We start from the raw sequence: 14,588 nt of genomic DNA, 5'->3' as shown, positions 1-14,588 counted from the left end.
ACCTTTTTTTGTAATTTTTCTAAATGCAGAGCATTTTATATAAGAAACAAAGCAATATTTAAGATCACAGCCCATCTAAGCATGCTGATGAATCATCTGCTGAGTTTTAAAAAATGACCATGGAGTTGTACCATATAAATATATGAATGCAAAAAATCTGTCTACTCCTAGGATTTAAAGAAAGTTTCGTTAGTAGGAAGAACTCTCTTTACTTTGTCTTGGCCCATTGTCAGAGCTCACCGCTGAAGCAACAGTTCTCTCTAAGATCCCACCTTCCTGAACTGGGGGAACAGAAACCCAGTATTTGATCTGCTCTTGTCTTTTTGTGTTGCTGTCTTCGGCAGTCATTTGACTCCAAGGAGCAAGATGGGTTTCTGTGGTGTCAGCTGCAGAGAGGAGGAGGTACTTCAGCTGGAACCTCCAGCAGTTGACAGAGGCAACCCTCTCCAGGCTGTTCTCTCTTCTCTCTCCTCCCCGCTCAAGCAGGGTGGCAACTCCATTCCAAGGGCCATTTACCCATAGGGCTGAGGCACCTTACCAGAAACAGCACCCCAGAGCTCTGGAATGCAGCTGTGGAGGATAGTGCTCTCTTGCCTTAAAATACATCTTTGGGAGCTGTCTCTTGTCAACAGCCAGCAAGGGAAGGCTGGTCTCCATTGTGGGCTGAGCAACACTCCATTGCCCCAGAGGACCTTAGTGCTGCTAGTAGGCACAGACTGAAGGACAAGCTGAGTGATGAGGGCAGGCAATGCCACCTGAATAATCCTGGCACCAGCATATCAGTTCCTGATATCAGACTTAACAGTGATTTTTATTGTTAGAACCTTTTGTGAGGCAGTTTGAGAGATTCCTGGAGATAGAAAATCAGATACAAGTACAGTGGTACCTCAGGTTACATATGCTTCAGGTTACATATGCTTCAGGTTACAGACTCTGCTAACCCAGAAATAGTGCTTCAGGTTAAGAACTTTGCTTCAGGATGAGAACAGAAATCGGGCTCCAGCGGCGCGGCGGCAGCAGGAGGCCCCATTAGCTAAAGTGGTGCTTCAGGTTAAGAACAGTTTCAGGTTAAGAACGGACCTCCGGAACAAATTAAGTACTTAACCTGAGGTACCACTGTATTCTAAATAAATAACAGCACCTCTAACTTTCTCTCCTGGCCATCTTTTCTACTCATCTCCTATGGCAATGTTGCTGAACTGACTCTCAACACATGTGGCCACTGAATATGCATTCTGGAGCTGATGGAAATTGTAATTCAGCAACATCTGGAAGGCCAGAGGCTCCCCATCCCTGCCCTATGGGCTCATCTTCCTAGCAATATATATATTTGAGCCATTTTCAAAGCAGGCCTCCCTGGGGAGATGTGGAGGGGATAAATTTAAGCATCTCCCCACCACACCTCCAGTGTGTATCATGGAGGTGATAGCCACCCACCATTTCTCAAAAAAATCCATAGAGATCTCTTCGAAGCAGGCACCTTCTAGGTTAAGGGGTTCCACAGAGGATGCTGAGGGCCCCCGAAATTCTGGTGCTGGTTTTATGTTTTAAATCACAAGAGTGGGGACCTGTGGACTCCCAACCTGTTGTTGGACTCTCATCCACCCCAGTCAAGATGGCCAGTGCTCAGAATTCAACCCATTCTCTAGAACACCAATGTGCTGTTCATGGAGCAGAAACAGTGGCAAGCTTTACACACCTCCTGAAGACACATCTGTTTAAATAAGCATTCCCGGTCCTATAAAATTCATCACATTCTTCTGTTCTATTATTTATCAGTATTTAACTCAATGCTTTATCGATAGCTTCTCTGGTTTAATGATGTATTCCTTTGTATCTTTGGTTTTAAATGTTGTATATACATTCTTCTTTTAATTATCTTTCTGCGTTTCATGTAAACTGCTTAGGGAGTTTGCATATTAAGTGGTTTGTAAATGATGGTGATAATGTTGACGAAGATACTGGGTAACAGGGCTGGGAACAACCTCAGCCTAACGCCGTGGGGAGCGGCTGCCAATCACAGTTGACCAAGAGTCTGTCCTGGGCAAGATGGCAAGATCTGAATTCTCCCGGTTTCCGGACCTTGAAACAATTGCTGCTATGAAACCTGCAAAGGTTTAAGTTCCAATCCTCAGCTTGCCAACAATAACAGGGAGTGTTTGGGTTTTAGCTCTCCCAGTGCAGATGCTGAGAAGATTGTGATGCATGCTGCTTTACAGCTTGTGGGCAACTTTGTCGTGTAACATTAACAAGTGTAAAAAATGTCGTCCACGCTGGGAATTTCCTTTTAATGGGCAATTTGGAATTGTATGAGTTAAATGGAAATGAGAGAGTAAAGCATTATGGGGTGAAGGTTAATTGAGTATTTTAAAGTTTCCGCTTGTCAGCCAAGTTGCAGTGGAGTATGGGGGGGGGGGGTGTTCCATGAGTAGGCATGGCCCTGGGCTGCAGAAGTGTCTTCATGCTTCTCCAGTGTGAAGAAGTTTCACAGGACATTTCCCAAAATCACTACTATTTAAAAATGCACTATTTTGCATTTTGCTTTAAAATGCTTTCTGGAACATGGAAGTTCCTGGATTTTTACAGGTTCATACAGATCTCATTTAACCCATTTCTCTTATAAAAGCAAGCTGCAGATGGGGCCCCACCGTTTCTTAATAGTGCAAGGACCTATTTGGGCATCTTAGGGAAGAGGTAGAGTTCTGCAGACTTCTTAATTAAGAAAAAACCCGAGTAGTGTTAAGGGGGAGGAGACATGATTGAGGTTTGTAAATTAATACGTGGAGCAGAGAAATCTTTTCCATCCTTCCCCCATAACAGTTCACCCTTAGGAAGTCACTCAGTTGAATTGATTGCCATTCAGTTCAGGAGAGACAGCCACGACAAAAGAACTTCTTCATACAGTGCATCATTAACTTACAAACTTTACAGCCACAAGGTGTGGTAATGACCCCAAGCTTAAATGGTTTTGAAAGGGAATTTGACAGACTCATGGAGGTCTGACCACAGAATTTGGAAATGATGGCTAGATAAAACCTCCAGATTCAGAGGCAGTGTACCACTCCAGATCAGCTCATAGAATCATAGAACTGGAAGGGAACCTGAGGGTTATCTAGTCCAACCCCCTGCAATGCTGCAGAATCTCAACTAAAGCACCCATGACAGATAGCATCCAACCTCTGCTTAAAAACCTCCAAGGAAAAGAGAGTCCACCCCTTCCTGAGGGAGTCTGCTCCACTGTTGAACAGCTCTTAAACTGTCAAAAGGTCTTCCTGCTGTTTAGTCAGAATCTCCTTTCTTGTAACTTGAATCCATTTGGTTGGGTGCCATGCTCCGGAGTAAGAGAAAACGAACTTGCTCCATCTTACGTGACAGCTCTTAAGGTAGTTGAAGATAGCTACCTCCCCTCAGACTGCTCTTATCCAGGCCAAACATACCCAACTCCTCCACAATTCCTCATAAGGCCTGATTTCCTTGATCAACTTGGTCACCTGCCTCTTCACGTGTTCCAGTTTGTCAATATCCTCCTTACATTGTGGTGCCCAGAACTGGACACAGGACTGCAGGCGTGGTCTGACTCTGTCCAATATACAGTACTTCTGTTGATGTAGTCTAGAATAGCGTTAGCTTTCTTCTTCATTTTTTTTTTATTTTTTTTGCTGCTGCATCACGTTCTGATCCTTGTCACATGTACTAATGGCAAGCCAGCATTTGCCATCTTATATTTGTACAGCTGGTTCTAGTGCAGAACATGGCAGTTGTCCCCGTTGAAAATCATTTTGTTAGCTTGTGCCCAGTTCTCCAGTCTGTTAAGGTCATCTTGAATCCTAATTCTGTCTTCTGTGGCATTAGCTATCCCTCCCAGTACGATGTCACCTGCCAGTTGGATGAGCATTAGTGAGCACTATTTAGAGTCAGTCAGTCAATCATAGGATCATATCATACATTCATATAATATATATTATTCAATCATATACCCTACAACCATAGCATATATAATAATATCATATCACAGATCTTATCCTATAATACAGTCATATATCATACTGTAAGGTAAAGGTACCCCTGACCGTTAGGTCCAGTCGCGGATGATTCTGGGGTTGTGCGCTCATCTCGCTCTATAGGCCGAGGGAGCCGGCTTACAGCTTCCGGGTCATGTGGCCAGCAGGACTAAGCCGCTTCTGGTGAACCAGAGCAGCGCACAGAAACGCCATTTACCTTCCTGCCGGAGCGGCACCTATTTATCTACTTGCACTTTAACGTGCTTTCAAACTACTAGATTGGCAGGATATCATACTGTACTGCCATATAACAGAATATCATACAATCATATCAAATGATACATTCATATCACACAGTCACATAATCATATCATACAAGCAATCATATACAATCATACCATAGCATATCATATGATCATGCAATCATACATTTTCATTCCTAGCTTGTGAACTTCATGGAGGATCTGGTTGGTGACTGTGGAAAGCAAGATGCTGGACTAGATGAACCTTTGGTCCTGCCTAGGAGGGCTGTTCTTATGCGTGTGAGAACTGATTCAGAGCAAGTGCTCTGCTGCAAAGATCGCCCTAGCATGGGGCCTTCTTTTTATCCCCAAGGTTAGCCTGAGCTCTTCTGGAGGCCAGGTGTTCAGGCCCAAGGGTGGAAAAGTACTGCAGGCAGCAAGCGACCAAGGTAAAAATTGAGTGTTGGGTTGGCAAGGAAGTTGGGGAGTGGCACCATGGTTGGTGGTGTAGGAGAGAGAATATAAGGACATATGAACCTACCTTATTTCAAGTCAGGCCATTGATCCATCTGGCTCAGTACTGTCAATGCTGAGTGGCGGCAGCTCTCCAGGGTTTTAGGCAGGGGACATTTCTGCCCTACTTGCAAAATTGTGCTTTGACCACGGCTTGATTTTGGGAAACAAAACTGACCCAGAGAGAAGCTGGTGCTTGGATGCACCTTCCAGGGATTCTGGGCAGACCTTCACCTGGCCTGCTGACACCTGTCATACTTCCTGGGCTAGTGTAGAATGCCTTGGAACATCCATCATTGCTTTATCTTTTTATTGCTTAGTGTTCCTGGGTGGCCCATTTCTCCTTTCTACAGAGAGCAACTTTCTTTTGTTGCTTCACGCGCTGAAGTCCTTCCCTGCCCCCCACCCATCCCCGTCTAAGTGATTTCTACTTCACCATGAACTGGGGCCACCAAAAAGGGGACAATGGAGAAAGAAAGAACTTTTAAAAGATGAAACAAGCAAGCGTGGATTTGATTCTCACCCACAATGTGGAGAGCTGCCTAATTGCTCCGGGGTGATAATTTCCAGTTGATTAAAGAGTATTTGTATTCGTTCTCTCCCCACACCGACTCCCTACCACCACATTTACAAAAACCAAAAAAACCCAGAGGAAATCACATATGAAGGTGAAGATGTGCTTTGGTGTTCGCATTAATATAACCCAACAATTGCCTTTGCAAAAAGAAAAAAAAAAGTAATTACAACTTGCTGTCTGGGGAGCACTAATCAAACTCCAGGCTTTAATTCTGCTTTAAATATGGATGAAACACAACTCTCCATGCTCACCCTGGTGTTGTGGGGTTATGGAAGCCGCCGGGGATGGCACGAGGGGATCTGCGTGGTTAACAAGCAGCTGCTGCCAAGCCAGATCGGCATCTGTGATTTAAATTGTTAGCTGCACAGTCAGGTAAAGTGTAAAAAGGGTGGTCGAGAGGCTGTTAAGTCCCTGGCCGCCAATTACGAACAATCAAGGAGGAGCCTGAACATTCGCTTAGTACAATAAACCCAGTTTGTCTTGTTTCAGGGGTGACTGCTGAAGAGGCTGCAGCTGCACTGATTCAAATACCCAGCAACTACAGTGATTATCAGGCAGCCTCCTCCTTTTAGGGTGGCAGAAGTAGTATGCTCAGCCCATCTCTTTTAACTCTTTAGTTTCCAACAGGTTTGAGCCTCTTCACATGCTGCCAGGGCCCTGCAGACCTGTGGTGTCATGGTCCCAAGCCATTCAGCACAGATTTGGTCATGGATTCTCTTCCAAATACATGGGCATTGGAACTTAAAGGTGTATGTGATAATAACTTTCTGACAGTAAGAGCTGTTCGACAGTGGAACAGACTCCCCTGGAAGGTGTTGGACTCTCCTTCCTTGGAGGTTTTTAAGCAGAGGTTGGCTGGCCATCTGTCCTGGATGGTTTAGTTGAGATTCCTGCCTTGCAAGGGGGTTGGACTAGATGATCCTCAGGGTCTCTTCCAACTCTACAATTCTGTGATTCTAAGAAGAGACACCCCCCCCCCAAAGGCCCATTTGGTCCAGCATTCTGTTTTGCACAGTGGCTAGTCAGGTGCCTGCAGGAGCACAAAGGCACAAGCCCTACCTCATTGACTTCCTCAGCTGGTATCCTAACTGCTACTGAACGTGGACATTTTTTATAGATCCTCATCACAACACTTGGATTGAGAGAGGCCAAACTCATCCTACCACAACAACAGAGGAGCTTGGGAAATGCCTTGTGTTCCATCATTTTGGCCAGTCAAGAACCATTCCCATTCGTGGTGACTGAAACAGCTCCCCAGGTTTCAATGTGACACATCTTTGCCTTCCAGGATCTACCAAATCTGAAGCATGTCTCTGGTTTGTGATACCCCACATCTTACAGATAAACACCAGTGCACACTGTTGTTGTTGTTTAGTCGTGTCCGACTCTTCGTGACCCCATGGACCAGAGCACGCCAGGCACTTCTGTCTTCCACTGCCTCCCGCAGTTTGGTCAAACTCATGCTGGTACACTATCTGGAACACTATCCAACCATCTCATCCTCTGCCGTCCCCTTCTCCTTGTGCCCTCCATCTCTCCCAACATCAGGGTCTTTTCCAGGGAGTCTTCTCTTCTCATGAGGTGGCCAAAGTATTGGAGCCTCAGCTTTAGGATCTATCCTTCCAGTGAGCACTCAGCTGTCTGGAAAGCAGTTGAAAGACAAGCTTAACCTTAGTTGTGATTTGCAGCCCTTGGGTGATCGAGTAATCCAGTGTTTCTCAACCTTGGTTCCCCAGCTGTTGTTGGACTGCAGCTCCTATCATCCCTGACCACAAGTCCTGCTAGCTAGGTCTTGAGTGCAGACTTTTCCCACTCAATATCTTCTAACTGGTAGCATCAGGCTTTATGCCTGCAAATACCGTATTTTTCTCTCTATAAGACGCGCCAGACCACAAGACGCACCTAGTTTTTGGAGGAGGAAAACAAGGGGGGAAATTCTGAATCTCAGAAGCCAGAACAGCAAGAGGGATCGCTGCGCAGCGAAAGCAGCGATCCCTCTTGCTGTTCTGGCTTCTGGGATAGCTGCACAGCCTGCATTCGCTCCATAAGACGCACACACATTTCCCCTTACTTTTTAGGAGGGGAAAAGCTGAGTCTTATAGAGCAAAAAATACGGTAATGCCTTCAAGCATGGAGGCCAGAGCAGGTACCTTACTTGAAAAGAAAGCAATGCTGTGTTTCACGCAACTTAATAATTGAGCCATTTTGGAGGAAGCTGTATTATACTAAGTCCAACCATTCATTCATCTTAGCTCTGTATCGTCTACAATGACTGGTATAGCATGAGACTCTTGATCTCAGGATCGTGGATTCGAGCCCCACATTTGGGCTAAAAGTTGCCTGCATTGCAGGAATTGGACTAGATAGCCCTTGTGGTTCCGTCCAACTCTACAGTTCTGTGGTTCTATGACTGGTAATGGCTTGCCAGGATTTCGGATGGAGGTCTTTCCCAGTCCTACCTGGGGATGCCAGGGATTGAGCTTGGGGCTTTTGCAGGCAAAGTAGGTGCTTTGCCACTGAGGTTTTGAAGGAGTGTGGTTCAGTGGATTGATTGTAGCAGCACCCACAGAAGCCTGGCTTCAGATCCCTGGCTCGGCTGCAAAGCTCACTGGGTGACCTTGGGCCAGTCATTCACTCCCAGCCTGGCCCTCCTCACTGGGCTGTAGGAGAGAAAAGAAATGGAGAGGCCTCCATATGCATAGCCCTGAGCCTCCTGGCAGGAAGGGCAGGATGCTGACGTGGCAAATAGTGCCGTAATTTAAGATGATTCGGCTTGCTGTGGTATGGGGTTTACTTAAACAAGGGGGTAGGGAGCAAGGGTTTGGATAGGGAAATGTAATCTCCAATGCCAACTTTTAAAGGGTGCATTCTGCTGGGCAGTTATGCTGATTGAGCCTGCTAAAATGAATAGGGGCTGCAAGAGAGCACCATTATTTCCATTAATTTCAACCAAACTTGCGTTTAATAACTTTTTGCCCCAAAGGTGGTTAGGATGTCAATGTTTGGCTTAGGCTGCAGTGCTAAGCATGCTTATTTGAAAACAAATCCTGTTGAAATTGATGGAACAGGAAAAACACATTTTGAGCTGAAGCGTTAGCATTGCATTTGGCTGCAGCTGCACACAAATATGAGAATAAGGTCTGCTTATAACGGATGAAACAAGGAATGAGGTCACACATATTGTCTCTAGGATTCTTGCAGGAGGGGGGGGGAGAATAAAACCCTGATTTCAACAAGACCTAAGTGCCAATAGATCTGGGATGGTGGTATAATTTTATGCTAACAGTGGGGCTTTAACCTTTAATGGGTTAAACAGATCAGTCAACTAACACTTTGGTCAATGGGGTCATCCACACTTCTGCCTGACTCAGTATTTGTGTACCATTTAATTCCTGCCCACCCACCCTGGTCCAAGAGCTTTTCTTGTTATTCTGCAACTGTTCCTTGCTAAAATCCGATCTTACTCCGCTGAATTGAAGCTTGGTTAAGCAAAATCTCTTTTCAGGTTTTCCGTGCATCTAAGAAGATCTGAATCAGCAGGTAAGATCTGATTTTCATAAGGCACAGCTACAAAATGACAAGAAAAGCTCTCGGACTCAGAGGAATTAATCAGTACACAGTACTATCAAAATACGGGCCAAGCAAAAGCGTGGATGAGCCCAATTAATCTATGTGTAACAATCCCAATTGATGTGTTGAAGACACTAGTTTCTTTTTTGAAACCCAGTTTAAAATTCTTGAATGAAAATAATTAAAATATTCCTTCTGACAATGTGTGGTAGATCTCAATGATTTAATCCAGTCTTTGCCAACCTGGTGTCTTCCAGGTGTTTTGGACTACAACTCTCATCAGCCCCAGCCAACATGCCTGTATAATGCTGGGGCTGATGGGACTTGTAGTCCAAAACATCTGGGGGCACCAGGTTGGTGAAAGCTAATTTAATCAAATTATCTTGCACTTGCTTGAGGATGCCAAACAAAGCCACCTGTGTCAAAATTTTGGCACTCTGCAAAGTTATTTAAATTAATGAATTGAGCAGTTTAAAAAGATTATATCAAATTGACAAACCTTGTAAATGTGAGCTATTTTTACATGCCACCCAAAATACTGGTTTTGTTTTTATTGTAACAAGAGTCACAAAGGTTTGGTGATAACCTGAAATTGTTTTCTTCTGTGTTTTTCCTTCCTGTACCTTCAGAAGTTTCAGGGACTGTTGTGGCTCTGATCTGTGCTTATTTTTATGCTTACCAGCATCTAACATGAACTGTTCCCCCCATATCACAGGAATACAATGAACATCTTTGATTGGAACACCTTTTAAATGCACCTTTGTCCATTTGGCAAAAAGGGACATCCAATAAGGCAAGGAGGGCAGTCTGAATTGACTCATTATTGATGCTTCTTTTGTTTCTCACCCGCCCCCATCCCACCCCCTCAGATGATGATGAACATGACTGGATTGTTAGGACCTGTCGGAAAGGTTGGGACGAGATCATTGGTTTCAAGCCAAAGGAGTAAACCTCATTAAGGAAAACAGAGAAACAGACTTCCCATTGAAGCCTTCTGCTTCCCTGCTCAAGGACTCTGCACCTATAATTTCTCCATTAGGGTAGTTTTTTGTTACCTTTGCTAACCAAATAAGATGTAAACCCCTCACTTCATCAGCGGCATTAAGAGGAAATTGTGCAAATAATCACCCTATATTTACTATAATATTCCCACAAGGTGTGCAACCTGGTAGGCTTTTTATAGTCTATACTGTGAGCACAAAAGAATTAACTCAAAAGGCTGCCTTGCCGTCTCTCAACACCATATTATATACCGGTTGCACACCCACCCACAAGCTACAGTGGATCTTTCCCCCGCACTTGGATATTAATTGGCTGTTGTAACGGCGAGCTCAGAAGCGACGGTTTTTAATAACTGGTTTGGCAAAGGGGGAGAATGAAACCCATTTGCCACGAACATCGGTGTTCTCAACAAAGGTGATGGGGCGGGCTGCCTTTGGAATTCTAGGGCTGCAGAAGCATTTCTGAAATAAAAGAAAAATGGAATTGCACCGTTTCCTTTGATGTAAGTGCCAGCACTTCGACTTGCGTTAACTTTATTTATTACACAAATAAGACATTTACAAAGCACAACAGTAAAAGTAGGTAACAAAACAGACATTGGTTTTACAATTTAAAAAGTGCTTTACATCCCCCCCCCCCCAATTTTCCCTCTCTTCTTAAATAAATATTGATCTTGACTGCCTGCTCTTTAGAAGGGTATTTTTAGCCAAGACATGCACAATTGCAACATGCTACAAACAAAACAATCTGCTTCTTTTTCAAGAAAAACTTGGCTGAGTTTCTGCAGCTGGCATCACCTTGCGAGACCTCCCTTTTTTCTGGTATCACTGGTGTCCGAAGCCCCTGTTGCCCAGTTTACACCACAGTCCTAGGCACTCCTTGTTCTGGAGTGTGAAGCTAATCAAAGCAAGAGAGAGAGAAAGAAGAAGAAGGGAGGGAGGGAGGGAGGGAGGGGACATAGCTCTGGCTTCTGAAGAAGCCATGTCAGGTTCAACCTGCATCAGTTATGCAAATCAAGCATAATTTGCCTGATTCATTCTGGTTTTGCCAAGGAGGGGGGCGGGGAGGACTATGCATGAAAGTCTTGCCTTCCTTACTTCCTGGGAAGCATTCATAATATGTGCCCTGCCTTCTAACGTTCTGCCAGATATCCACATTTCTAGCCTTAAGGGCTAGAAACTTTATATATCATTTTTTTAATAAAAAAAAAGCAAAGCTGAGTTCCATGCCCAATACCAAGTTTTGTCTTTGTATGAAGTGCATCCAGCCCCATCTAGGCCACTGTCCGTTGGTGCAGCCTTGCGTTAAAATAGGATCGTTGGCCAATCTAGTGGGGACTTAACTCACTGACTCTGGGGTAGGCAAGAAAGTACATGACATTTTAGCACCGATGCTTCAAATTCAAGTATTTCAAAAGACTTCCGATTAATTTTAGCCCAAAAGATTTGACAGAAGAGAGGCACAGTCAGGAACAGTTTTGTAAATACCTTACAAAAGTGTAGCTGCCCATAGTCCAAGACGCCAGAGGGCTTCCAGTGATCATGTTGAGTTCCATGGGAGCAGAAGGCTTGCCTGTTCAGTTTAATGTGACAGTGAAACAAATGGAGCAGCTGCTGCTTACATGGAGCTTCATCTGCAAGCATCAAAGCCACTGCATGCGTATCATAACTGTTGGATGAGGGTGAACATTGGCTTTCTTGCCCTGTAAAACTGTTTCGACAACTACAGAGTCAGCAAACTGAATGCAAAGAGCGTCTTTGCTCAGATTTGTTTGTTTGGACCCGGCATAAGACTTTTTTCAACACCATCAGTCAGTGTAAACACATTGGCTAACGAGAGTCAGTGGACTAAAATAATTAGGGGATGTGTTGCATTCTCAGGACAGTCGTTTATTTTCCATAGGCATCGTTTAACTAATTATGAATTGTTTCCAGTTTTTACACGGCAGAGCCAAAAAGATTTCTCAAGTTTAAAAGCTGGTCCTGGCTGCTTCCTGAGATTTGCAAGGAACACAGCCTAAGGCTTCCTGCAGAGATGAGGAATAGGATTGGCGGGGGGGGGTGGGAGGAGAGAGAAAGATTACAATACTCACTTTAGATATAACAGTTGACTGCAACTGTCCATTCTTCTGCACTGGGCTAGTCCTCACCTCTTAGCCGCTCGTACATAGCGTGCCTGCATGTTTTCTACTATAAGCAAAAGCAGCTTTGGGGGAGGGGCAATTTAAATTGAGAAAATGCAGGCTGTTGTGTCTTTTTAATGGGGGGGGGGAGCTCGCCCAGCACCAGACTGGCCCTGATCCAGTTTGCATCTTTGCAGCTGCTTTTACATTTTAAGAATAGTTATGGGAAATCCTAGGAAGGCCTGCTGTGTGTGCCTGGTCTGCATCCATTCTTAAGATTGCAACTCTCTGCACACTTACTGGAGAGTGCAGAGCTCTGTTGAGCTTCTGAGGAAGGCTGTTTAGGACTGAGTTGCACAGTCAGTCTCTTTTCCCTCAGTTACCAAGTGCTACCACATTGAGCAATGTGTTCATGTTTGGTTTCAAAGGCGCATGAGGAGTCCCAAGTGGCAATACGCCCTCCCAGCAGAGGGGACGAAGATCTTGTGCATTCCTGCATCCGCAACAGCACATCTGTGGCTTCTGGGTGCAAGGCCGCCATGGAGGCAGCTGCTTCAGCCGTGCCCAAATAGTACTGCAGTCCTCAACCAGAAACTCAGGAACCATTCCGGAAAAGGAGGACACGTCCCTACCCCACTCCTGGGCATCCTCATTTTTACCTTTAAGAGGCTAGTCTGAGCTGGCCCCTGCTCCAAATTCCCACTGCTACGAGTATTGGTAAAAGCCTCAGCCACAGAGATCAAAACCACTGAAAGGGTGGACCAACCCAGCTTGGCTACACTGCAGTGACAGGGAAACCTGTGCCTTTGCCTTTTGAGCCAGCTGCCCAGGAGAAGCAGTCCTCAGGGAAGGAGGCTAAGGGAACAATCAATTCTAACTGGGAGGGGTGGTAAGTAATTGCTCATGGACTTGTTCCCAAGGAGTGGCTCTGGCACGGCATACATTTTGGATGGATGATAAAAGAGGAAAATGGATCTACAGGAGGGCAATGACTTTTTTTGACAGAGGGCTAGTTTGCATTGGCACCAATGTATCATCCAGCAGCCATCTATTTATGGTGAAGCAGAGCTTGAGACCTTGGAGAGCTGCTGCCAGTCAGAGTAAGACAGTACTGTGCTTTGTATAGGGGAGGAGATATCAAGCTGAAATTCCAGGTTTCATCATCACCATAATTATCCATTTATTTCTGTAGTATAATACACTTTAGCCAAGGCCCCCCAAGTGGTAAACAAATCAATAGTTTTTGCAACACTAAGAACCCCAGGCACCTGTTCATTGCACAGCTGTTAAAAAGTTTGGTGCTGACACCAAGGAATAGTCAAATATTTTCTCAGTTCTGTGCTGGGACCTAGACCCTGACAACTTCATTGTGGCTCCTAGGAATTGGGAATTGAATCCTCAATTGTGGGAACTGATTCCACAAACGCACACACACCCTGATGTTGGGTGGTGACTGGGTTGGAAGTGTGTGTGGCGCTTGGATAGAACTCTCCTGGCACAGATAGCCCATGTTGGTATTCAAAGCTGCAGACCCCCTGCCTGTCAAAGGAGTAGGTGGGCATGTTCTCTACAGGGAAGGTCAAAGATCAGGTGGTTGTAAAGCATTTGATGACAAGCATTGAAAGATACAAGTTCAAAAGCATTGAAAGAAACAAGTCCACAGTGCATGCTGTTGAAACTCTACTGAACTGAAGTCCTTGGTTGCTTCTGCCAGGGAGATGCGCTGCCTTGGAGTCTTTGAAAGCCAAACGGTTCCACAAGGGAAGTCACGGGCTCAGCGGTCATCGGGAATGTGCTGCAGAGCCGTGGAGGTTCAGGTGCCGGATTCGTGGAAGGGGATCAGGAGTGCCACCACGGGTGGGTTACCGCAGCATGAGGGTCTGCAGTTGCTGTGGATTGGCTGGTGTGTATGATTCAGTGCCACCACCACCACCAAGTATCCCTGGGACGTCACGAAGAGCAGGAGCAGTCAGTACTGGAAGAGGATGACCTGTCAGGAAAGCCATACAGAGGGACTCAGCAACACACAATTGGAGAACCCAGAGCTATGGTGGGGCCTGTGCAACAACACAAAAGGGAAAGGCTCTCCACACCCCAGACTACACCCCTCTTTCACCAACAGAGGGTCACTTTGTGCCCCTGAGCCACTCAGGACTTATAGGGACCTCCCCAACATCACCCTGGACCCTCTAGGCTTCTTGTCAGCAATGCCTTCCCCCGCGACATCTCTTCCTCTTAAAGAAAGGCAGTGCCAAACTGGTTGAGGGCCTCCAAGTGAATATACTGTGCTGTCCAACCACTCCTCTTTTAGGCAAGTTGTGGAATAGTAGCCCAGGAGGATAGCAGGGAGATGGTTAGGAATACAGTATATGTGAGATTGACTGTGCGTGGGAAAGGTGACACCACACCAGCTTGCAGGGGGAAGCCCAGCCACAAGGCAGGAGGCAGCAGTGGCCTCGGACAATGATGGGTTGGAGGGCAGAGCCGTGTGCTTCATGCCTGCCCTTTCCCCCTCTCCTCTCCTCTCCCCTTCCCAGTACCTTGCTGCACTTAGTGTGGCA

At 45.6% G+C, this 14,588-nt stretch overlaps 2 protein-coding genes across 9 annotated transcripts in view; one reads left to right on the top strand and one right to left on the bottom strand.

The window, feature by feature from the left end:
• The window catches only part of MORN5 (MORN repeat containing 5), a 41,323-nt gene that overhangs the window by 9,704 nt on the left and 17,031 nt on the right, over positions 1-14,588 (top strand). The window contains exon 5 of one of the 6 annotated variants that reach the window (XM_028714466.2): positions 9,773-10,398. The exons of 2 other annotated variants lie outside the window; for them this stretch is intronic. In XM_028714466.2, coding sequence (XP_028570299.1) covers positions 9,773-9,852 — 80 coding nt within the window. In that variant the 3' untranslated portion in view covers positions 9,853-10,398. Of the gene's footprint in view, positions 1-6,450; positions 7,219-8,838; positions 8,871-9,618; positions 9,744-9,772; positions 10,399-14,588 lie in introns of those variants that run through there. 3 more of the 6 variants (XM_028714469.2, XM_028714468.2, XM_028714463.2) reach the window with 3 other exon arrangements.
• LHX6 (LIM homeobox 6) overlaps positions 11,108-14,588 on the bottom strand; it is a 41,823-nt gene continuing 38,342 nt past the window's right edge. For all 3 annotated transcript variants that reach the window (XM_028714459.2, XM_028714461.2, XM_077922684.1), the window contains one exon: positions 11,108-14,017. In XM_028714459.2, the coding sequence (XP_028570292.2) occupies positions 13,997-14,017 (21 nt within the window). In that variant the 3' untranslated portion in view covers positions 11,108-13,996. The remainder of the gene's footprint in view (positions 14,018-14,588) is intronic.

This window comes from Podarcis muralis, chromosome Z (assembly GCF_964188315.1).
Source record: "Podarcis muralis chromosome Z, rPodMur119.hap1.1, whole genome shotgun sequence".
NCBI lineage: Eukaryota > Metazoa > Chordata > Lepidosauria > Squamata > Lacertidae > Podarcis > Podarcis muralis.
The sequence above is the reverse complement of the archived record's forward strand: the minus strand, read 5'-3'. Positions and strand labels throughout refer to the sequence as shown.